Source organism: Synchiropus splendidus, chromosome 14 (assembly GCF_027744825.2).
Source record: "Synchiropus splendidus isolate RoL2022-P1 chromosome 14, RoL_Sspl_1.0, whole genome shotgun sequence".
Classification (NCBI taxonomy): domain Eukaryota; kingdom Metazoa; phylum Chordata; class Actinopteri; order Syngnathiformes; family Callionymidae; genus Synchiropus; species Synchiropus splendidus.
This window is the reverse complement of record NC_071347.1, coordinates 22,762,434-22,785,043: the sequence shown is the minus strand read 5'-3', so window position 1 is coordinate 22,785,043 and position 22,610 is coordinate 22,762,434. Positions and strand designations below refer to the sequence as shown.

The following is a 22,610-nucleotide window of genomic DNA, read 5'->3' as shown; positions in this document are numbered from 1 at the left end:
TGAGGAAATTTAATCGATGTGGATTAGTCAGATTATAATGAATGACTTTAATAGTTATAGCTCATATCTCTTGTGAGTCAGACATTGTGTTAAAGAATAATAATAACGATAAAAATACTACATTAAATACATATATAACATGCATATATAGACAACATATGTAGTACAAAATAAGACCACACACACGTCATCATCTAACACAATTTATTCCACCATTAGTTTACAGTAGCTTTGTTAATGCGGTAGTTTGTCTTCGTACGTCAGCTCTTGGCATTCTGAAGAGTGAGTGACACCTCACATGATCTTTATATTAAACAAATATTGTTAAATATGAACAAATGAATAAATAAGCCCCTTGCAGTGTGAGTCTTTTGGGGGTCTGTGTGGCTCACATGTCCAGGCGGCCACACGCGCACCAGCAGAAAGACAAGTAGCATAGACCAAGAGGCGCCGTTTGAGTCACACGCGCACAGTCAGCCGTACATCTAGACGCGCGCGCACGCGCGATTTTGAGGCTGAAGAAAGATGCAAAATCTGGCAGGTCTAAAAAGGAAAGTGGAGACGAACGGAGCCATGTTCCATGAGTCATTGTACAATATGTCATGTCGCTTCTCCGGCGCTGTAAACATCAGCAAAGTAAAGGGAGGACTGCCAGTCGCACGCTGGGGACATCTAGACTGTAAACATTTCACTACACAGACACACACGCGCGCGCGCGCGCGGCAGCACTGTCAGCCCTCTGAACTCTGGCTCACTCACTCACTCACTCACTCACAGGGTGAACTGCAGACCACTCTCACCCAAACCCCCGAGGAGAACTGAGCATGCTCAGTTGGCTCTTCTCGCTGCTCCCACCCCCCTTCCTCCCCCGACACGCTCGATACTCAGTTGAGGATCAAAAATGTTGCTATTTTAATCTGATGGGAACCAGAACCGGTGTCTGCCGAATGCGAGGTGCTGATCCTCATCTGTGTCGGGCACCAGCTCCGCAGTGCGTCCACGCAGAACCAAACTGACTCCGGCCCGGTCCCGTGGAGGAACAGGTCCAACCTGCTGGCAACAAAGCAGACCAGACTCCAGAACCGGCCATGTGATGTAAGCCAGTCCAGCGGTCCCCAAAACAAACCCTTCTGCTGACACTGAAACTGGTTCTTCTTCTTGTTAAATTGGTTTTATTTTTATCCGAACACGGTCCCCTACTGGACATCAACGTTGAGAGCTCCACACCCCCTCGCTGCCAGTCGTACACCCCGACGAATCAAGCATCAGCCGCCACTTTGTTGCTAGCACGCAGGTGTAACGTCTGGAGAGTCTCAGTGGAAGCGATTTCTGTGGAACGTCTGGTGCTTCCCTCTCTCACCCCGTCAGTTGAGTTTGAAAGCTCAGGTTCCTTCCCTTCATGGCCAAACTCCGGTGACCCCCTGGACAGAATGACATCATTTCAGTCGGTAAAGTTTACTATCCTCCTTCAGGGTCGCTTTTTGTCCTGCCTGTCGCTAAAAATCCACACTTTGATTGTCTGTTTGTCTCAGCCAACACTTAGTCATGTTTTTTTTTTAAGCGCCTTCTGAGCCCTCCATGTCTGACGTCATGTTTTTCCTATCCTTTCTCTATCGCTCCCACCAGCTCATCACTGTGGACCCAGACGGACACTTCCTTCACCCCTGAAGAGGAACTTCTTCACACTAACTCAGAGCCTGCGGTGCCGCTGGGCTGGTCTGGACCTTCAGTCGGTGACAGGAGGCACCACCTCGCCTGTCTCCCACTCCGGAGGTAGAGTTGGATGAGCCATAGTTTTGATCCTCAACCGAATATCCGACAAACAAAAGACCGGGACAGAAAGATGACATTCCGTTGTGTGGTTGTGGACTCCCGCAGCTGCTGCTCAGCCGCCGCGTCGCCAGCCGACACCAGCGACCCGCCAGACGGCGTCCATGTTGACGTGGCGAGATTGTGCGACTTCTGACCCGGCGACGTCCCGAGGGCTCGGTCGTCGCTCTTGCCGTCTCCTCTCGTCTTAAGGCCATGGGAGCGCTGGACACGGGTGACCAGATGGAAGGCGGACTCCTGGAGGTCTGCTGCGGACCGTCGGGAGGCGACTCGGGTTCGGGAGGACGGAGGGCTCAGCAGGGGGGCGGCGGCGGATGAGCGATGGAGACGGTCGGCCCTTTATTGTACATCGACGTTGCAGTCACGCTTTTTTGGTTCTGTTGAATCAGGGTCTGGGTCAAGATGGAGGATTCAGCCGTGTTAGGTTGGATGCCCTGGTGAGAGAGAGAGAGAGGCGGGGTCATGTGACTGCACGATCCCCCCGGAGGCAATCAGAGTGCGTCACCTTGCAGTCAGTCAGACGGATGTTCAGGGCAGGAGCGATTGATCTCAAACCAGGAGTCTATACAGCTGTGGAGGAGAGACATGTCAGTTGCTCACGCATTCACATCCGGAACGGCGCGTCTCACCTTTTGTGGTAGATGCAGAGGCACGGCAGTCTGGCTATGGTGTCTCCTTGCTGCAGTTCCTCTAGACAGATCACACATTCACCGGCATCCCTCGCCAGCACGTCATCTGTGACACACACACACACACCAGCACCCTGGTGAGAAGGCGAAGGCTCGAGGGGGAGACCACTGAGACGCTTCCTCTGCCGACCGGTCGCGCGTGAGGTCACTACCTAACGCTCAGTCGCGGCTCACCGTCAGCCCAGGTGCAACATACCAACCGTCACTCAGTCAACCACCTACACCACAGGGGCTTTATGGAGGAACGTCACGCCGGTGCAGCCAGGTGGTTTCTCCGGATCACCCTGGAGAACACGCTCAGAATGAGCGGGAAAATACCGCGCTGAGGATTCGGCTTCAAAGAGCTTTAAAATGAGGTTAGCGTAACAGGAAAGAGGAGAAAACAGAAAGACTATGAACCTTGGAACTTTACGTTTAAACTTAATATTTAAGAATTCAATATTTCTTTATCATTTAGCGCTCAAATGAAAGAAATGTCTTTATTGCATTCAGTGTATTTTAGTCGCAGTGAGATTTTAGAATTAATAGATAAGACATGCAAACTCATTCAGTTCTTAATATCAAAACATAATTAAAAAAATATGTAAAACGATTCTATTTTTTATAATAAATATAGATGTTTATTTTGTTTATATAGTTCATGAAGCTAACCGTTAGCATGCAGCTTTCCTCAATAGAAATTCAACAGTCACTCAAACTAAGGAAAATCAAGTTTGTTTACGTCATAAAGAACATTTCTGAGTGAGTTATTTGGATCTGAACCTGATCCAGAAACAGGCGTCACTTGAGTGCAACAGTTTCTAAGCGGGACATCGATCCGTCGGGGGACACGCAGGTGGGAATCTACCTGCTGCGGCGGGTTAAATCACATTACCATCCGCAGTGAGTCGATTCCTGAGAGCACCGAGCATCTCTTGTTCTCCTTTTGTCGGCTGCTGGGACCAGGTTCTAGTGTCACATGACCACAGGTGCCGACGTTACGGGGGTCAAAACTCCTTGCTCAGTGCCGACACTTGTGGTCAAACACTGGTCTTGAAAACCATGAATTCAAAGCGCGATTGTTGAAGTTTCGGGGTGAAACACGGAGGAAAGGCGTCGACATCACGCCCTCCCTCCTCTGGTCATCATTCTTGCGCCTACTTTCAAGCAGCGATGCAGCGACCAGGCTGGAGGACAGCAGCTCGCCGGGATGTTATTGTTATGTTATTTCTAATTTTTACATTAAATTTCTTATTTTAATGAACACTTCTCTGGTCCAACCTTTACTTAATAACATTTTAGAATTTTTTTAGAGTTTATTTTTTTATTTGCGTATAATTTCACGTTTTCTCTTGGTTCAGTTCAATTTCCAGTTTTTCTTTCACAGAATATTTACAATAAAATCCGGAGGTTTTGAGCTCAATATTTGTGTTTACACTGATTTCTTTCTTTGAAATTAAGAGTCAATATAAGTTTGCGCCAAAATCCAATTGTTCTACATAATAAATCCCATTTATGAATGTATAATAACTTTAGCGTCTAACACGATCATGCAGCCTGATTATGAAGTTCGTTCTCGTCATAAACGGCTCAACATTCTTCTTCATTCATTTGTTTTGCTTTTCATATCATCCCTTTTTCATGTTTACTGTTTCCACCGTTATATTGAGTCAGTGTTCTATTTAAATACACACATCTTTATCTAGTTTCACCACAATCAGTTCTTCGTAATCCTCTTCTCCGTAACAGAGAGCATTTCATGATTTATTTCATATTAAAAGAGTTTTTTAAGCGCAATATTTTGCTTTATTTTGTGATGTTCTTTTGTAAATCATTTGCTTTTTTCCCAATTTGACCATTTTCATCGTCACACAAAAGAACCGTTGTATATTTTTTAAAAACTATTTTCACTTCTTTGATGAAGTGATTTATGATCATATTCCATGTTTATTTTCAATCATGCTTCATGCATTTTGCTCACTTTTCCCTACTTGAGCGCTCACGACTGCCACCTGTGTTCACCCTCTGACATGGCAGCGCTTCCTGTCGAGCCCTGATCCAGATGCAGATGGTTTCATGAGGAATTATGCAGAAAGGTCTTTTGTTGAGGTGAAAACGAAGCGATAAAAAGCGCATCAACGTCCAGAAATTGAGGACGTGGTCGGCTGCACAGTCGCAGAGCAGCAGCCAGGAGACGGGGCACACGAGGACACCGGTGGGGGGGCGGAGGGAGGGGTGCAGACGGAGCAGAGACAGGAGGCATATGCTCCGACTGCAGATCAGCTTAGTTCCTCAAACCAACTCCCTCGACCTCGCCGCGCGCTTCCATTGTTCCTCCTATCACGTCGCTCATCAGCTGTCAACAAGCCCCGAAAACACCCAGCAGCCCCGCGACCCGGCGGCTTCGGTCACAGCAAAGGAGAGTGACAAGCCACAAAAGAGTTTTCCATCATTTGCTCCAACACGAGCTGGAAACATTCTAGGAGGTGAGTCAGTGGCGGCTCGGCCTGTGTGTGAGGGGAGACACAGACTGGCACCGTCTTCACTGGGTCTGTGGGGCCCTCAGATCTGCAGGAGACAAGCCGCTCACCGCTGGAGAGAGGGGGTCATGGAGGGTGGCGGGGAGGGAGGCGGAAGGCCAGGAGGCCCAGGTGAGGGCGGTCGGCAGGTGGGGGTCCGGATCAGGTGGGACTGGTGTCGGGGTGAAGGGTCATATCCACGGCATGGAAAGGACGAAAAAGTCCACGTGTGTTTGGAGCCCGACTACTACAGGCCTGGGATGTGTGCTGCACCGTTTTAGTGCTATTAGTGTCTCCATTTTCACCGTGTTTTATTTTCACATCAGGTACGAAGAGAGGCTTGGAAACAAAGCGCCTCCGTGTGGGCGGGGCCTCAAGCAATGTCCTGGCCCAGCGCAATCTGTGTGTCAAACGCAACTACATTTACACGGGACGCCAACGTAGCGGCGCCATGACGTGCGACAAACCGTGGCAGGGATGTGGCATGTTTGCAGCAACATGAATCCAGTGACATTAGTTGCAACAAACATGACCTGAACTTCAGCGAGGCCACACAGCCAGTCAGAGCCCATTGTTTGGAAGGTGACGTATGCAGAGAGGGAAGGTGTGCTGTATAGTGAGGTGGAGACTTTTGCGTCCTATACTGAGGCCGCATGTGGACGCGTCAGGTTTTCAACTGAAGCACATGTTCTGCCTCCTGTGGCCCGTCCTGAGGCTGAGGGCAGCGCGGCACGTGACAGAGATGGACATTCTCCTCTGTTTTTTCTTCATTTGTGTCATGAAGAAGCATGTTGAGATGATTCAGGATCTACTGATCTTGGCTGGTCGGAAGGTGCCGCATGTCGAGTCTGTGCCGTCACTAGTGTCGACGACCTGGCGCTGACCCGCGCAATGGTAGCCTCATGCTTTTTTTCACATGGTGTCTTTTGTTGACTGACTGTTTCTGAGGCCTATTTAAACCAGTGAAGACTCATTCAGCTCATTCAAACTAGCCAACCCGCTCTACAACCAACAGAAAGTAAGTGAATTTGAAAGACCAAAATTCCAAACTAAATAAAAAGGAAACTCCCCAAAACCATCCTGTCCCGTCCTCGGTGCGGACCCGGTGTTTGGGTGGGTTCAGGTGGCTCAGGCCTCCTGAGTGGGTCAGCAGTCTGGGTGACGCTGAAGACAGGTGGATCAGCAGGCGGGACGTGACACGCGCAGCGTCCTTCAAACATCTGCTAAAGTACCTGCTGCTGTTGTGCAGGAAACCAGAGAGTGACAAAGGCTTGGCAGGGAAACAAGATAAGCCGCCGCCGCCGCTGCCGCCAGTGAGGAGAGACGGACGTGATGACGGAGGAGGGAGCCAGACAGGGTCGTTTCTGAGAGCAAATAAGCAGCGACAGCAGAAGCATCGCTGCAGAGTTATGAGGCCATTCTGCCGTTCACCTCCACCGATCAGCTCCATCACCCAGCCTCGCAGGCGCCTCCTGCCTGTGGCTGGGCCCAAGTCATGCCGGTCACCAGAGGCTGGACGGACGGTGGCGGAGCTAGACATGCTAGCTACCTGGCCCGGCGACGCCACATGATTGACAGCCCCCGTGGCGGTTCGTCGCCCCTAGCAACGCTGTGATCGACATGGACTCGTCCCTGCGACGACGGTGCACATGGACCCCTCGTCTGGAGCCTGGGGGTCACCTTGTCGGAGCATCTGTGAGCGCGCGCGCGTGTGTGTGCTGCAGTCAGACAAACAAATAAAGTGAGGGAGGTTGATGGAGGGAATAATAACCAGCTGCTTGATCACCGCCGCCGTGAAAATGTTGTTTCTGCGTCTCATCGCTCGACACATCAGCCTCGTCCGCTGGCCCCTGAGGAGGCGGACATCAGCGCCATGGAGGTCTGACCCGGGTCACAAACCCGCTCTCTTGTCTCACAACTCTACCAGTCGGAGGCTCAGGCCCCCATTGTTTTACTGTGCTGCTGAACAGAGCCACATGCTACAAACACGTCAGGCTGTGAGGCTTCACCTGAGCAGCTGGTCACCTGACTCAGTGTAGCGGTTACAGCTCATCCCTGTGTGTCACCAGGTTGCTGCTTCACGTCCGGCGTGTGTCTCTTGTGCACGTATTTTTAAAATCCATCCATTTGACCCTGATCCTCCAGGAAATATCAAGCGGTGTAGATAGAAATGTGGGCGCCATTTGACTTCTCTTCTCTTTCGCCGGAATAGCTCTGACTTTTTCCTCTTATTTCCTGTATAAACCATCATCTCAACAGCAACTTGACCAAAATGGCAGCCAGTTCGGCGGCTCATTTGGTGAGGAGCCTCTAGTTCATGTCTTTACTTGAATGTCAATATCTAATATTTGACTGTTTTGGGGATTTCAGGGTCACACACACACACACAGCGTGGAAAGAGCCACCGCTTCTCAGGCCCTGGAGCCACTCACCGTTGTAGGAGAGGCGAGGTTTGCTGAGACACATGATGAAATGGACCTCCATCTCGTTGGAGGCCACAGACTTGGAGCAGACAGGACACTTGAAACCTGAAAGAGCAGAGCAGGGGTCTGAACTCTGTTGTTCTACAGTGGATACGCCGATTCAGCAAGGACACAACGCTACAGTCGAACACACAACTCAACACACAGTCGCCATCTTTGTGAGGACCTCTATGGCAAAACATGCCCTGTCAAACACACAGCTCAACAGTCAAACACACAAGGGCACAGTCAACTCAACAGTCAAACACACAGCTCAACAGTCAAACACACAGCTCAACAGTCAAACACACAACTCAAAAGTCAAACACACAGCTCAAAAGTCAAACACACAACTCAACAGTCAAAAACACAAGGGCACAGTCAACACAACAGTCGAACACACAACACAACAGTTGAACACAGATCAACAGTCGAACACACAACTCAACACACAGTCATGTTTTGCCATCTTTGTGAGGACCTCTACAGCAAAACATGCCCTGTCGAACACAGAGCTGAACTTTTAAACACAACAGTCAAACACACAACTCAACAGTCAAACACAACTCAAAAGTGAAACACACAACTCAAAAGTCAAACACACAACTCAACAGTCAAACACACAACTCAACAGTCAAAAACACAAGGGCACAGTCAACACAACAGTCAAACACATATCGCAACAGTCGAACACACAACACAACAGTCAAACACACAACACAACAGTTGAACACAGATCAAACACACAGCTCAACAGTCAAAAACACAAGGGCACAGTCAACACAACAGTCAAACACATATCGCAACAGTCGAACACACAACACAACAGTTGAACACAGATCAACAGTCGAACACACAACTCAACACACAGTCATGTTTTGCCATCTTTGTGAGGACCTCTACAGCAAAACATGCCCTGTCGAACACAGAGCTGAACTTTTAAACACAACAGTCAAACACACAACTCAACAGTCAAACACAACTCAAAAGTGAAACACACAACTCAAAAGTCAAACACACAACTCAAAAGTCAAACACACAACAACAGTCAAACACACAACTCAACAGTCAAACACACAACTCAACAGTCAAACACACAACTCGACAGTCAAACACACGACTCAACTGCCAAACACACTGCACAACAGTCGAACACACAACGCAACAGACACACAGACAATGCAGCGAGTCCTGTAGGACTGGCACTGTTGACGGATAAATACGGAGCCGCCGCCGCGCCCCACCCTGGATGAGGGGTCACATGACAGGACAGCTTGACCTGAGGAACTCCACCACAGCAGCGTGCTGGTTACGGCCGACCCTCCGACTGACCTCCATTCAGGAGGACGGAACAATCTTGTTACCTTTGTCCAGAGTTCACCACAATATTTGGGGCTGGAGCGGATTACAGCCGGCACATTAGAGCGGTTTGGAGAATTTCACGATAAAAATAAATCCTCGGTCCGGCCGCTCGTCTGGGTCGGAGCCAGGGATTATATAACGCCAGCTTTTTAGGATGCAGTCTTGTTTACTCCAGAGAGAGCGACGTGCCGAATGTGGGACGCTTCTTCTTCATGTGTGGAAAGGCAGCTTTATGCCTCCGATGGCACAGGCCGGACCCCCGTGTCCCACTCCCACCCACGGCTGCTGACCCACTTCTGCACGGCCCGGCTATTTTCAGACGCTCCGCTGGGGGAACGGACCCCGCAGAGAGGACAGAGGGAAGCGAGTGAGTGAGGGAGGAGAACCAGCACAGAGGGAAGGTGAAGGTTCAGACATTCCAGGCACGTGTGTGTGTGTGTGTGTGTGCGCGCTGCAGATAGGCTCCACAAATCCTTGAGGACGTTTCATATTCTGGGAGAGCTGGAGTTCAGATGGGGACAGAAATAAAACAGAGGACAGGATCATGAATTAATAGTAGTGGCGCCAAAAGCGTGTTTGTCCTTGTATAGCTATACTTCTTGGAAAGACACCGACTTGTGGGGACCTTTTGCCGGTCCCCACAAGGTTAAACCTGAGATTGAGGGTTCAAACTTCAAAGTAACGGCTGATTCTAACTGGGTCCAGTCTGGCTCCGAGTCCTGGTTCAGGTGAGTCATGTGTTCAGGGGGAGAGGCTGGGGAAAGGGTGCTGGCCAGGATGGTCCTCACAAAACATTCAAACACGACCACGCATGAGTGCGTGTGAGAGACCCACCGCTAACACGAGTACTGTCCTGTACAGACAGAAGCAGTGTTGTAGTGATGTACAGAGTATTTTCACTAGGAAGCACAGTAGTAGTAGAATCACTTGCAACACTACAAACAGCAGCAATAGTAGTAGCAGACATAGCAACACGATACTTTGTAAAAGCTTTGATAATATTTGTGGCTGCAGATGGAATATATCTAACTACACCAGTAGTTGCAGTAGCAGTAAGTATACATAGTAAAAGCTGTTCTGCCAGTTGTAGTGGAGTACTGTGGGAGATAAAAGTAGCAGTAGTGTTCGGAGCAACTGAAGTCACAGTAATGGTTTCAGTAAGTATTCCTGGCAGCTGAAGCAGTAGGACAGCAGGTGGTTGAAGTAGATGCTGTTGTGGTACAACTAGTAGCAGGTTAAAGTGTTGGTGTCAGCAGACGATGTAGTAATATGAGAAGTAGTGGGTGCAATTGTAGTGGTATCAGGAGAATTATTCGTACTACTTATTACTGTGATGGACACAATATTAGCAGGGGCAGAAACAGTATTACTTGTAGCAATAGTATTCCAGAGAGGTATTCTATGACAGCATGTCCTGAAAACATTATGACCAGCACCACAGCTCCGAGAGGAAACTGCAACTGAGGAGCGTGAGGAGCGTGAAATCATGTGGAACAGAAGCGGCACGGGAGGTGAAACACACACGGATGGATCAGGGACAAGTGCAAGTCATCGCCTGGATCTGCCGCTCGCTCTCGTGCTCTCGTGTCACGTGAACTGACTCGATCAGGGGCCCCTGCCTGGTGAGGTGTTGTCATCCACAGTGTGTGCTGTAATGGAGCAGCACAAGCAGTAGCTCGTCGTATCAGCACTTTTGTTATCATAGAACTACCTTCGTCTCATAGCTCAACGCTAGAAGCGCTAGATGCAGCCGCAGTACTTATACCACAAGTGATGGCAGTGCCAGCAGCCTCAGCTGGGAGGAGTATTTGTACCTGAAGTATTACAGTTCAGAGGTAGAAATATGAAGCATGTACAACGTAAGGTACAGTGGTAATGCAATCCTCAGGAGTAGCCGTGTTAGTGGCTGATGCTACCACCAGCAGTATTGGTGAGACAGTAGTAGCAGTATTGGCTGTAACAGTGGATGTCATATAAAAGTTGCTGCAGGAGTATCAGAAGCAGTTGTAGTAAAGGAGTACATGGCAGAAGGGTGAGCAGTAGTAGGGGTTGGAGCGCGAGCCGGAGTAGAATCTTTACTCTAATAATATGAGCAGCATTAGTGCTTGTAGTAGCAGCCACAAGAGTACTAGCAGTCCTGGATGGCCAGCTCCTGAAGGAAGTACAACGGAGGTAAGTCGTACTGCAGGAGTGGAACTGGGTTTTCCTCCAGAAGCTGACGTGGTGCTCACGGCTGAGTCGAGTGTCGACGTCTGCAGAGGACGGCTGAGAGGCTGGGTGGGGGGTGAGGAGGGGAGGGGTGCAGTAAAAGAAGGATCGCAACAGTCGGACGTGGAGGAAGAGATGAATCATCTCTGCTGCAGAAGTGAGAGAGAGAGAGAGAGAGAGAGAGGATCGAGGAAGTCCAGAGACGGAAGCACGTCACGATCGATGGATGATCGATCGCAGTGGCGCAGAGCAGCCTGAGGGGGGCAGCAGAGAGGAGAAGAGGATCCGCCATCACTTCCTCAACCTGCCAGTCAAACCTATTGATCCATCATGATCTGAAGATGGACCTTCTCCATCCATCCATCCATCCATCGAGTCATTATCTATCTGTACATCCATCCATCCATCCATATATCCATCCATCGAGTCATTATCTATCTGTACATCCATCCATATGCCTGGCCATCCATCCATCATCCATCCATCCATCCACATCCATCCATCCTGCATCCATCTGCCTCACAGACCAGTCCATGTATGGGTCCCTATTTTCCATCCTCCATTCATCCTCACTCATACATCCCTCCATCCATACCTTCCTACCACACTCCTCTACATGCCTGTCTGTCTCCATCCATCCATCCATCGGTCAGCCATCATTCACTCCATCCCTTGAACAATTCATTTATCCATCTACACCCTTTGATCCACGTATCAATGTCTTCGCATGAATCTATCTTTGCCTTCATCCATGCATCTGTCCGTCGTCCTTCCATCTATTCACAGGCTTGTTTGTCCGTCTAACTTCATCCATCAATCTGTTCATCCACATGTCCATCTAACCCTCTGAAAACAGAAGGTATAACCAGCTATAAATCAGCAGTCATGTGATCTGGTCATGTGACCTCACAGTGAAGGCCCAAAGAGAGTTCGGAACACAAACCCACTCGGATCAACCCGCGAGTCCAGAGTCAGGAGAAGTTCACCACAAACCACTGCAGGGTTTACGATCAACGGTGCGAGCGCACGCACATGCACTGATGAATCACAGCGCAGCCTCGAGACGATACATTAATGCGTCGGAGGACGGCGGGTCACACGGCTTGTCACGCTATGGCACTCGGAAGGATGAAAGCGACGGCGTGGTCCCGCAGTGATTCCAAAAATCTTCAAACACCGAGGCTGAGACGGAAGAGCTCTCGAAGAGGATTAGTGGGACGGATGCAGCATGTGAGAGTGAAGACTCGTAGCAGCGCCACCCTGTAGCCATGACAACATCTCCACCCTGCCCAATCATTATGACCACCTCACTGAGGGACAGGACTCCTGCAGCAGTTCGGTTCCTTCAACACAGCGCCTCCGTTTGGGCTTCCAAACCCAGAGTTTCAAATGAACCATCTGGAGGAAGCACAGTACAGATTGATATTCTAAATTCAGAGTTAGCTCTAATCTCACAGTGAGAGGAGTTTGAATTTGGGAGTTTTTAAAACTCAGACTGAAACTATTAAAACCCTGAGTTGGAGACAGCAAATTAGATGAGGAAGTGCGAGACCAACTGCGATACACAAGTTTCAGACTTAAGACTAGAAACTAAAATTAAGAGCGTTAACCCTGAGCTTACGTTTTGAACTCTGAGTTGTGTGAGAGTGAAGCCTCGAACTCAGAGTCTGAGGCTTCACACTTGCTGCTGCATTTCCTGCAGGAAAGAGCGAAACCCCAGGGGCCCGTTTCAGAAAGGCGGTTAAGTGAAGAGCCCCAGTTGGTTTTCCTGGAAGTGACTCTGCTGTTCAGTGAACCCCGTGTCAGTGACCTGCTCAAACACTTGAGATGAAACGGTCATCTTTCTTTCTTTAATGCGTTGCATGAACAGTAGATAGAACAACCGCCGCCCCCCTTCTCTCACTGGCCCCTGGTGAAGTTCCGAACCAAGACACGGACGTCACTGCCCGAACCATGTGACCACCTCCTCAAACCGTTGCCATGACATCACGCCTGATCCTGGAGCACCACACGGATGCTCTGAACTTGGACCCACGCGAGGCGACGAGTCTCACAAATCCCAAAGTGAAATCGCAGCAGGATGTTGGGACGAGTGATTCAGCGGCTCGTGTTCCCAATCTGCGATTTACAGAGTTGTGTATACAAGACGCTTGATCACATCTCAACACAGAAGAGCGTCGCAGACCAAGCCGCCCGTAGCTCGAAAGAGACGAGCTGTTTCCATGGGAACAAGAGAACGAGTGGAAGGGACAGAAGAGGAGAGCGGCTGGTGTGGACCTGAGCGAGAGTGTTTGGTAACAACGTGGAGGAGGTGGCGGATGAGGGGGTGGGCGGGGCGCCGGTGTTTGGCAGCGTCGCCAGGGGTTACCGCAGGTTGTTTACCCCGACCGACTCCCAGGATGCCGGGTGAAGACGCGAGGTTCCTCCCGTGGGCCGCTGGCCGACGACAGCTGTCCTGCTGCTGTAAGTGCTGCCGTCATGGAACTTCATTGTTGCTGAAGCCCGGCCAGACACCGCTGGGCCACAGACTGGCTCACACTCCAGCCGCACGGCTCTTACTCCCCGGAGTCGATACCGTTGTATGGATTTCCAGTGGTAAACCACGGCTAGCTAAGTACGAGGCAGGTGTGTTCGCTGTAACAAGCGCGTGGTGTAAACGGAACGGATGTAAACAAGCCACTCCAGGTCTGGTGCAGCTGGTCCTCGACAGGCCAGACATGAGTGTGTTGGAGTGGCTGTGGTGCTGTCACTCCCCCGGTCGCCCGCCAACCCCGACTTCGCCCTTCTAACTTCCACGTCTTGAGGGACCCGGAGAGCCCCACTATGTGCCTGATAGTTCCCAGCTCTTCGGGGACAGTGACAGATATTTTCAGAGGAGCTTGGCCTCATGGGTGGTGGACAGCTGTCGGCAATACCGTGGGGTGAAGAGAGTCTTGGGAATGGATTTGAGCTGGAGACAGGTCTTCTTCAGGAGTAATACCAAGGGGGTTCTCAGACAGCACAGCACATCTCTGGCAAACATGTTTGTAGCACAACGTCGCTTCCTGAACAACCACAACCTTCTGAGGGACACTCGTCGTTCGAGTCGCACCTGAGTCGTCACTGGTTTCTAGCCCCTAAAGCGAATCCCCTACCTCTCAAGGCGCGTTTGAAAGTAGGTCAATGTAAGGGCGGATCTAAGGTAAGCAGAGAGTCAACATGGCGGATGAGAGAGGCAGAGTCGTGGCCCTTTTATCTACTGAGGAACTCTATTAAGGCAACAAAAGACTTGGGCCTAGTCCTCTGTGGGTCCTGAGGATCTTCAGAGAAGCTTGCCGTGTCGTGAACATCGACATTGTCCCCCTCTGCCAACGCGTCCTCACTCCCATGGCGTAATACATCACTGTAGGGGAAGTGGACTTGTGCGTCGCTGCCTTTAGCGTTGCATGTTGACTTGTTGGGTTGTCAACTGAAGCACGTTCCGTGGCACATCCTGACGCTGTGGGCAGCATGTTACGTAAAAGAAAGACGGAGGATGGGGTTAAGCCATGGGATGGTGCTCCTTTCGTTCTTCATGTAATAGTTTGGGTAGGTGCAAGCCACACCCCTCGCCTGAAACTCTGCACGTGAAGTGGTGTTTACTCCGTTGGAAAAGGCTGCGTGTCAACAGGTTGCCCTTGGCGTCAGTATGTGACGCAAAAGTGCACGTCCCAGGGTGAATACACCAGGCCATGGGAGTGAGGATGGGCTGTCTCTGCACACGTGCCAGTGAAATCCAGGCTGTGGTTGGTCCACATGCTGTGACTGGTGAGCGTCTGATGGTATAAAAGTCGCCTGAAAGGTGTCGCAAAGTTGGAACCTAGTAGGTCCATAACGTGTTGCACAGCATGCTCCCATATTGTAGCGCAACAGTTGCACACAGAATCGCTCCTCCACATGAACCTCACATGTAAACCAGTCCTTTTTGTCGCGTCATGCGTGCGCCAGATCAAGTGAGCCAGATGTTGGGGCGCGTGTGGGGGCGACCTCTGCCCGGACCACAGACGTCACAGTCGACCACCTCGTGGGCTCCACAGCGGAGACGCTGCGCCGGACAAACAATGCTGTCTGGTGGTTGTCACAGCAACACAAACTCATTTCTGAAGCCGACACGGCCTCATCACGCTCCGCGGCCTCGGCATCTCATTCTCCGACGGATGCAAAGCGCCGAGCCTGGCTGTCCTCGCGAGCACTCGGGGAGTCGGCAGGGAACCAGCCAGGCAGAGGAATCTGAAATACGCTGCAGTGCTGACCTATATTTGTGAATCCTGCCATGAGACGGTTCAGCAGCACAGATGTTGCCACTCCCCCCGGCTCCCCCTCCCATCCTCAACATCCCGCCGCCTCTGTGTTTCAGAGACAGACACAAGAGACAGCTGCAGCGGCCGCACTGCTGTCCTGCCGTGACCCCGCCGTCCATTATTCATCAGCGCTGTTGTTCGCGAGCTGTCGTACAACATGTGGGAGGAAGGGAGACGATTTAGTTCCTGTACGCGTCGCCCCGGCGCGCTCCTCTGTCACTGCAACCAAACATCGATGGCCATTCAGCCGCCGGCGGTGCAGGACGGAGGTCTGCCCGAATGTTCTCTTTTAATATCCAGACGCCCGAGTCAACCAGCAAGTCAGTCAGTCACAGACCTCGCAGTTCACCGAGTCTCTTACCAAGTATCAGAGTCTGCTAGCCAGCCACATCTCTCAGTTTACAAAAGGACTCCCTTCTATTCCAAGTCTCAACTCATTTACCAAGTCAGTTTTGGACTCTTCTAGTTACCAAGTCCTTGTTAACTATTCTCCAAGGATATGACTTCAGTCCTGCTCGTCGAGGTTTTTGCTTGGTTTATGAAAGTGGCCCACTGCCATCTCCCCCTGCTAGCTGGGATCGCTCCCCGCCCTCCGCATCACCAGCTCTCCCTCTCCACTCGTCTTCAGCAGACTGCTGGGCTAATGAGGGGCGAGATGGATCGCCGTGCAACGTAACGCTGAGCAATGGCTCCGTGCCTCAGCGGGGCAGAGTGACCTCTGATGACGCGGATTACTTGCAGCTTTGTGGTTCAGCCCAGTTCAGCAGGTTTAGGCCAACTGTGCGCACGTGTGAGCGGCAGAGGATTAGCTTCTTCCTGTAGCGGACGCTGACCTAACTGTTTGGCATTTGCGAGGCGCAGCCAGACAAGTGTTTCGCACGACGTTGGCTCACGACCCGAGAGACGACAGTCAAATATGAGCTCCTTTCTTAGCCAATGCTAGCATGCTAACACTGGTGGTTCAGAGGAGAGCGGACTGTAGTGTTAGCTCAGACACACGACCACCAAGACTGCGTGTACCTCACACAACAGCGCACCCACAGGTGCCTTCACCTGCTAAACGCCAACCCCGAGACTGAAATATCTCGGATGTGAGAAGTGCCACAGAGAGTGTTACGCATGACTGTGGTTCAAAACCACATCACCGGCCACAGCACCGAACGCTGACCAGCTTTCAGAGCGACCGGATTCGACACTCAAATTATTGCTGAGCTAAACGATTGATCTGTGAAGTGACCCATCCCCCCGGCGGCGCGGCGGTCGCCTGCCCGTCGCCGGCGCTGCTGCGGAAATCTATTAGAGAGCAGTCGATGAACACCAGCGTTTAAAATACTCTGTTCGTCGACGGCAGCCAGGGAATTTGCGGCTTTGCTTGGCAGGATTTAAACGCTCTGCTCGGGGAAGAGTGTGGCGGCGTATTGAGCAAGCGCTGATGTTGTATTGAGAGGCCACGTCGATAAAGAGCGGGAGGGGCGGGGCGACCGCGCGCCTGATGGATGGAGCGTCTGCTTGTAAACTCACTTTGGTGTTTGTCGAGCGAAGCCACGACGACTCTGCGTCCGGTTGTGTTCACCGTTGACCTGCCTGAGTCGCACACAGAGGAAGCCACTGTCTTGAACAGGACTAGGATGAATAAGAGCTTTCTGGTTCAAACTTGTTAGCGTTTCAACACCCCCCGGCCAAAATGGCACCCACAGTGCTACCCCTGGGGTCCAGTCCGGCTCGGTCCCGGGCCCCATTCTCGCCTTCAGCGCCTCGGCTGTGTGCCAGACTGAGACGGACCCGAGCCGAGACGGTACAGAATCCTGCAGCGCAACTTCATGGGAGTCAGAAGGTGTTACAGGTTCTGGTCCAGATCTTGCCCCCGGTAAGGGACCACAAGTCCCTCAATCCAGACCAACCACCAGTCAACATCGTGGAGTCGATCCCTTGGTTGGGACTGAGCTGGCGCTCCAGAACCATCGTGACCCATAACATCAAAAGCATGGACACAGCGCCCCCATCAGGGACTAAAGTGAGAGGCCACACTTTACAACTTTACATCGATAAGACGCGCCGGCGCATTTGTCAGCCGTCACACCTCAAGACAAAGGAGTCAGAGTCAGAAGAGTCACAGATGAGCACAGTGAAGCTGCCAATCTTATCAGAGGTTAACTGTGGTGAACCGATTTCACATAAATGTTCGGCACGTTTCACTGACGCACCTTCGAAGAGAGTAAAGAAGGAAGAAGAGAAAACTTTGAGCTTGAAGAGGAACTCCCTCTTCGGTAGCAGTACTGGACGAAATGCTTCTGTATTTCTTCGAGCATAAAGGAATGAAGGCTGCCATGTTGTTTTCTTAGGTGTGTGAGTGTGACTCTTCAGCTCAGGTCCAGGAGTTAGCGATAGCATGGCGGTAATGATGGTGACACGGGTCCGAATGAATCGCTCAGGGAGCGGACGAGTCGGTGGAAGCATGAGCTTCCTGCTAGTCCGACGGAACGCCCTCATCACACTGACATCCAGGTCGGAGGTCACGCCGATATATCACGTCGACGCAGTGAACGAGACACTTGCGAGAACATATTGTTCCGTTATTCACGCTTCCATAGGTTCTGAGGACCAAAAATAACGCCGGATAAATGAGCAAGTAAAAGTGAATGAATCATCCGACTCATTCAAGCTCTTGAATAAAGCGGCGGCGGTTTATTCCGCCTCTGCCAGGCTGGTCTGACCTCCGCCTTCACCGCATCACCATGGGAGGACGCCAGGGGAGGCAATCTGAGGGCAAGACTGAGGCAGACTGGGAGGAAAGACCCTCGCCAGCAGACGGGGACCAGGCCACGGCTCCGGCCTCTGCTGGCTGCGTCTCCTTTCAAACCCAATCCCGACTTTCTCCTGACTTCCATCCGCCTGTTCTCCAGAAAAGCCTCAAGTCAGGCGTTGGAGGGAGGAGGCGGAATATGTTAGCGCTTAGCAACAACCTGAAAATACACAAGAGCGGAGATGAGAGGACGTCAGACGTGATGCAGCTTATAGATCTGGAGAGAGGCGTCCTGCCCTGCTGAGAAAATGGCCGACGGGGGGAAGCGAACAGAGCAGCGCCGAGAAGACTTCGGTCAGAACACCCCGCAGTGGAAAGTAGAAGGTCCAGAACGGTGATTCCACAGGTGGAGCAGGTCCAGTAACTCAGGGTTTTGTTCAAGAGTGAGGGATGGACAGAAAGCTCTTCAGACACTAGGACTCATGATGGAGAAAGAGCTGAGGCAGAAGACAAAGCTCTCCACTGACCGATGTGTTGCTCCGGACCCTCTCAGAGAGAGAAGCTTAGTCATCCAGGAGAGTCTCAGAGCAGAACCTCTGCTGCTCCAGGGGGAGCCAGTCAACAGGATGCTTGCTGGACTAGTGAGGTGTTCATCTGGGAGGAGATCCTGGGGAGATCATGTCTCTCAGGTGACTTGGAACACGCCGGCTTCTTAGCTCAGCTCCTCCAGTGCGAGGGGAACTGGGAGGAGGCCTCGGGTCAGACCCACAACTCCTCTCTTCTGACCCCAGCGACTGCTCGCCACCCAGCAGCCAGCCGTCTTCATCTCCCCTCGACCACCCGACCATGAACAGGCTCAAGAGTTCTACGATACCATCCCATTTCGGAGGTTTTCACGGTTTGCTAGCTCATTGTCATCAAGTCCTGGTCGAGAGAAAACAGCAGAGTGGATCTTCTTTATGAGCACATTCTGTCTGTGAGCCCGAAGCACCGAGCCCTCGGAGTGTCTCAGGAGGACAAAAAGGCGAGTCCCTTCAACAGACTCTTCCTGTCAGGCTCCAGGTTTGACAGCAGAATTCCTCCGACGCTGACTGAACAGATTAGAAGCGGAGGACGTGGCGTCGCTCTCAGGCAGCCGCGGTGCTTGTCACTCGTCTCCACGGCGAACAAGGGCCACAGACCTTTCATCACGCTCTAACACTGGGGCCACATCATTAATGATGACTCAGCATCTTTACGAAGCCCACCTAGCACCTCACTAGCCTTTCATCTGAGGCAACAGCTTCTACCCAGCAGAGAGCCATCGCTCCCTACAGAAACAGCCATTTTATCAGGAAGAACAAGTAGAACTACATTTTAAAAGCGGTCTACAGGAAGAAAGCAGGCGAGCCTTTACAACAGAGGTGGGCAGTTAAGTAGAGGGCCACATTATGAACCGTGACTGTCGTGAGGGGCCGTCATGCCTAAAGACTACCAAATGTGACGGAAAAATACCTAGTAACGTGGACGAAATGGACCATAAAAGGTTCAGTGGAAGCAAGGATGTTAAGAAGGGATAAAAAAACATTTTATTTGAACAGAAATCATAATAATACAACTATGGACCAAACACTGAAGATGATGATTCAACTAATCTTGAGGAAAATACTAAAATGGCCAAAACGAAAAGAAGAATCAAAAATGTAGTCATGAACGTGTTGTATTCACTGACTGGTTAAAACGGAAACATTACAAAAAAAAAGACAGAAAAATGACGACTTCTCAGTTGTATAGTTTCGGTCAGACCTCATGAGGGCCGCTAAAACACAGGCAAAGGGGCGCATACGGCCCCCGAGCCGCACTTTGCCTGGGTCTGCTTCACAATCATTTCAACAACATCTCAGTTCCCCTCCACCGGGCCAGTTTGTCAGGCTGCGCTTGTTTGTGCCCTAGTTTTCAGGATGCAAAGTCAGCCATGTTTCCTGTTCTGCTTCACAAACATAAGGACCAACTCAGCAACCTTTTCATGACTTTAAAAAAGATAAACATCTGCTCCATTTTGGAGAAACTCTCTGGACATCTGTCCATCCATAGCTCAGGTCGTGGGGGCAGCGGCTTCAATGAAGAGGCCCACGTTTGCCTCACGATGGAAACCTTCTGAGTCAATCCCCTGATGGACAATACTGAGACATGATCTCTCCAGCATGTGCTGGGTCGGTCCCGGGTCCTCCTCCCAGCTGAACACCACACTCAAGAGCCACCTCAGCTGTCTCCTCCAGGGGGAGCAGAGGTTTGACTCTGGGTCAAACCTGGTGCCCGCAGGGGAGAGGAGAAACCCACCAGTCAGTGAAGTGCTTTGTCTCCTGGCTCAGCTCTTTTCATCATCTCCACCCTTCCTCATCAGACGTTTCTGATCTTCTGGAGGGTGAAACCATCTGGGTCGCCGTCTCTACTGACCAGTGGGTGGCGCCGTCTTCCAGGAAGGAATTAACGGTGGCGTGTGTGTTTTCGAGTTGCACTCGAAGCAGCTGTGACCGAGTGGTTAGTGGACTTGAGTCTTAAGCTACACGACCGCTGGGTCAAGCGACGATCAGCACACCTCTATCCTCAGCTGACTTCTCTCAAACGGCTAATCTACCGGCTGATGCTGGCACGGCCCTGGCAGAGCAGCGGGCCCGCGCAGCCTCGACGCTCACGCCGCCGTCCCAGCCACACATCACCGATGGCGTTGCTGGACCAGGGTCCAACTCTCCCTTCTCCTCTCATGTGTCCAAACCATCTGAACTGTGTCTCCAAACTTCTCCACATGCTGCTCTGATACTCATCTCTGACTCTGACTCCTGAGATGGCAGAGACCACGACTATCCACCCTGCTGCACCCTCTTCTTCGCCATCATCCAAAGAGCCTGCTCCGGAGGAGGGCCCAAACAAGTTCCAGGAAGGACAGTAGGTGGTAGCGAAGCCGCTTCCTGTTCCCTAAACCAGATCCTGCAGCGTGAAAGCAGCTCTCAAAACCCTGCGTGACCATCATGTGTCTCTCTCATGACAGTGGCGAGCAGAGCGAGCCGACCTTTGCTCAGAGTGCGCGACGGCGCCGTCTCATATGACCACGACGTCTTTGTTTTGTTTCTCCCAAAAAAATATTCTGAACTCTGTGATCGTGTGTCCTGACCTCCAGCCCCTCACCTCCACCACGGTCTTCCAGACACAACATATCAAACCACTGACAACATCACACACAAGCTTTTCACCTTCCAGAAGAGACCTGCTGCTTTGAGAAAAAGAGGCTTGTTGTAATGCCACGTTATGCCGCTGCCTCACCCACATGGGTCTCGCTTCACTTTCAAGGCTATCATCAGTCATACACAACTATAAACCCATCATTCTGTTGGACATCCAAACTAACACCAAACACCTTTGACCTGAAGACTTTGTTCCTGACAGCATGAGAAGTTTCACGCCAGGAACAGCCTCAGCTGGTGGCTGGTGTTTGGCAGCGTGTGCCTCCAGTTCCTCCCCTGTCATGAGTTAGTTGTGCTGTGCTGGGTGAGTCAGCGTCACGGTCACCGGACCTGTCACCTCCAGCTGCTCCTGAACCGAGGGGCGGGGGCTCGATTTATGAGTCAGGGGGGTCCACATGCAGATGTTTGTCTGCGGGGTGTGCGTGTGTGATCTGCGTCAGGCTCGTCGGTGCGTGCGTGAGATCTTACCGCTGTGCGCGCTGAACCAGCGTGGCGCGATGTGCAGGGGCAGGGAGTCAGCCAGCGACCCCCGGGAGCCCAGGTACAGCACCCCGTCCGCCCCCGAGTCCTGGAAGCCGGTCCCGTGGGGGGCGGCGGTGTTGCCCCCTGACCCTCCGCCGGCTCGACTCGAGTCCGTCCCTCTGGGCGTGTAGAAGCCGAAGGGCACGGTGGGGCTGTGTTCGATGCCCATCCCGGCGACGGAGCTCACCGAGCGGCTGCGCAGGCCCATGGTTCCGCTGGCTCGGTAGTGGCCGAAGTGGGCCGCGTGTGGCACCGCGCTGTCATCCGTGGACACGCCGGGAAAGGCGCCGCGCGGTCGCCCGGCCGTGCTCTGCTTCCCCCCCATGCGAGGACCGACGCGGCGCTGGCTGCAGTCAGGATCCGCGCGCTCGGGCCCCCCCTCCCCTCGGTCCGCTCCGAAAGTCTCCGCGGGCTCGTCAGCTCTGGCTCCCTGCCGGGCGGAACATGGGCCGGCGTCTGGTGGCGGGTGGGAGGGTGACACGCGGGATGACGCCAGAAGCCCAGGTGATTAGCTCTGCTGCGCGCGCTCAGCCGGCTCGCGCTCGCCGCCGCCGCATCCCAGACCAACTGTTGCTGTCAGCACCGTCGCGGCTCGGACGCGCGGCCGCTGCTCGCCTCGGACCCCCCCGCGAGTCCCCGGGAAGTCGGGCTGACGGTGACGCCGCAGACGACCGCTCCTCTGCTCCGCCGCAGCCGGACAATGGAGCCTCACTGCGCATGCTCGGGACGTCGACGGAGAAGCGCCGCGAACGATTA

The 22,610-nt window shown here is 52.1% G+C and overlaps 1 protein-coding gene across 2 annotated transcripts; it reads right to left on the bottom strand.

The window, feature by feature from the left end:
* Positions 1 to 190: 190 nt before the first annotated feature.
* On the bottom strand, positions 191 to 22,571 carry znrf1 (zinc and ring finger 1). Of its 2 annotated transcripts, none has more exons than XM_053885272.1 (5): positions 21,801 to 22,571; positions 7,450 to 7,545; positions 2,460 to 2,565; positions 2,336 to 2,400; positions 191 to 2,267 (listed from the first exon to the last, which is right to left on the bottom strand). In XM_053885272.1, the coding sequence occupies exons 1-4, from the start codon at positions 22,177 to 22,179 to the stop codon at positions 2,343 to 2,345; spliced, it is 639 nt and encodes a 212-aa protein (XP_053741247.1). In that variant the 5' UTR covers positions 22,180 to 22,571; the 3' UTR covers positions 191 to 2,267; positions 2,336 to 2,342. The 2 variants fall into 2 exon arrangements, with proteins under 2 accessions (XP_053741247.1, XP_053741246.1); XM_053885271.1 differs by having other exon boundaries at positions 191 to 2,264; positions 21,801 to 22,563.
* Positions 22,572 to 22,610: the final 39 nt, after the last annotated feature.

Coding starts and splice junctions, on each gene's coding strand:
- znrf1 (XM_053885272.1), bottom strand. CDS start 22,179: ATGGGGGGGAAGCAGAGCACGGCCGGGCGACCGCGCGGCGCCTTTCCC. Junction 7,546..21,800: donor CTGGTTCAGCGCGCACAGCG/GTAAGATCTCAC, acceptor CTGCTCTTTCAG/GTTTCAAGTGTCCTGTCTGC. Junction 2,401..2,459: donor CTCTGCATCTACCACAAAAG/GTGAGACGCGCC, acceptor TCTCCTCCACAG/CTGTATAGACTCCTGGTTTG.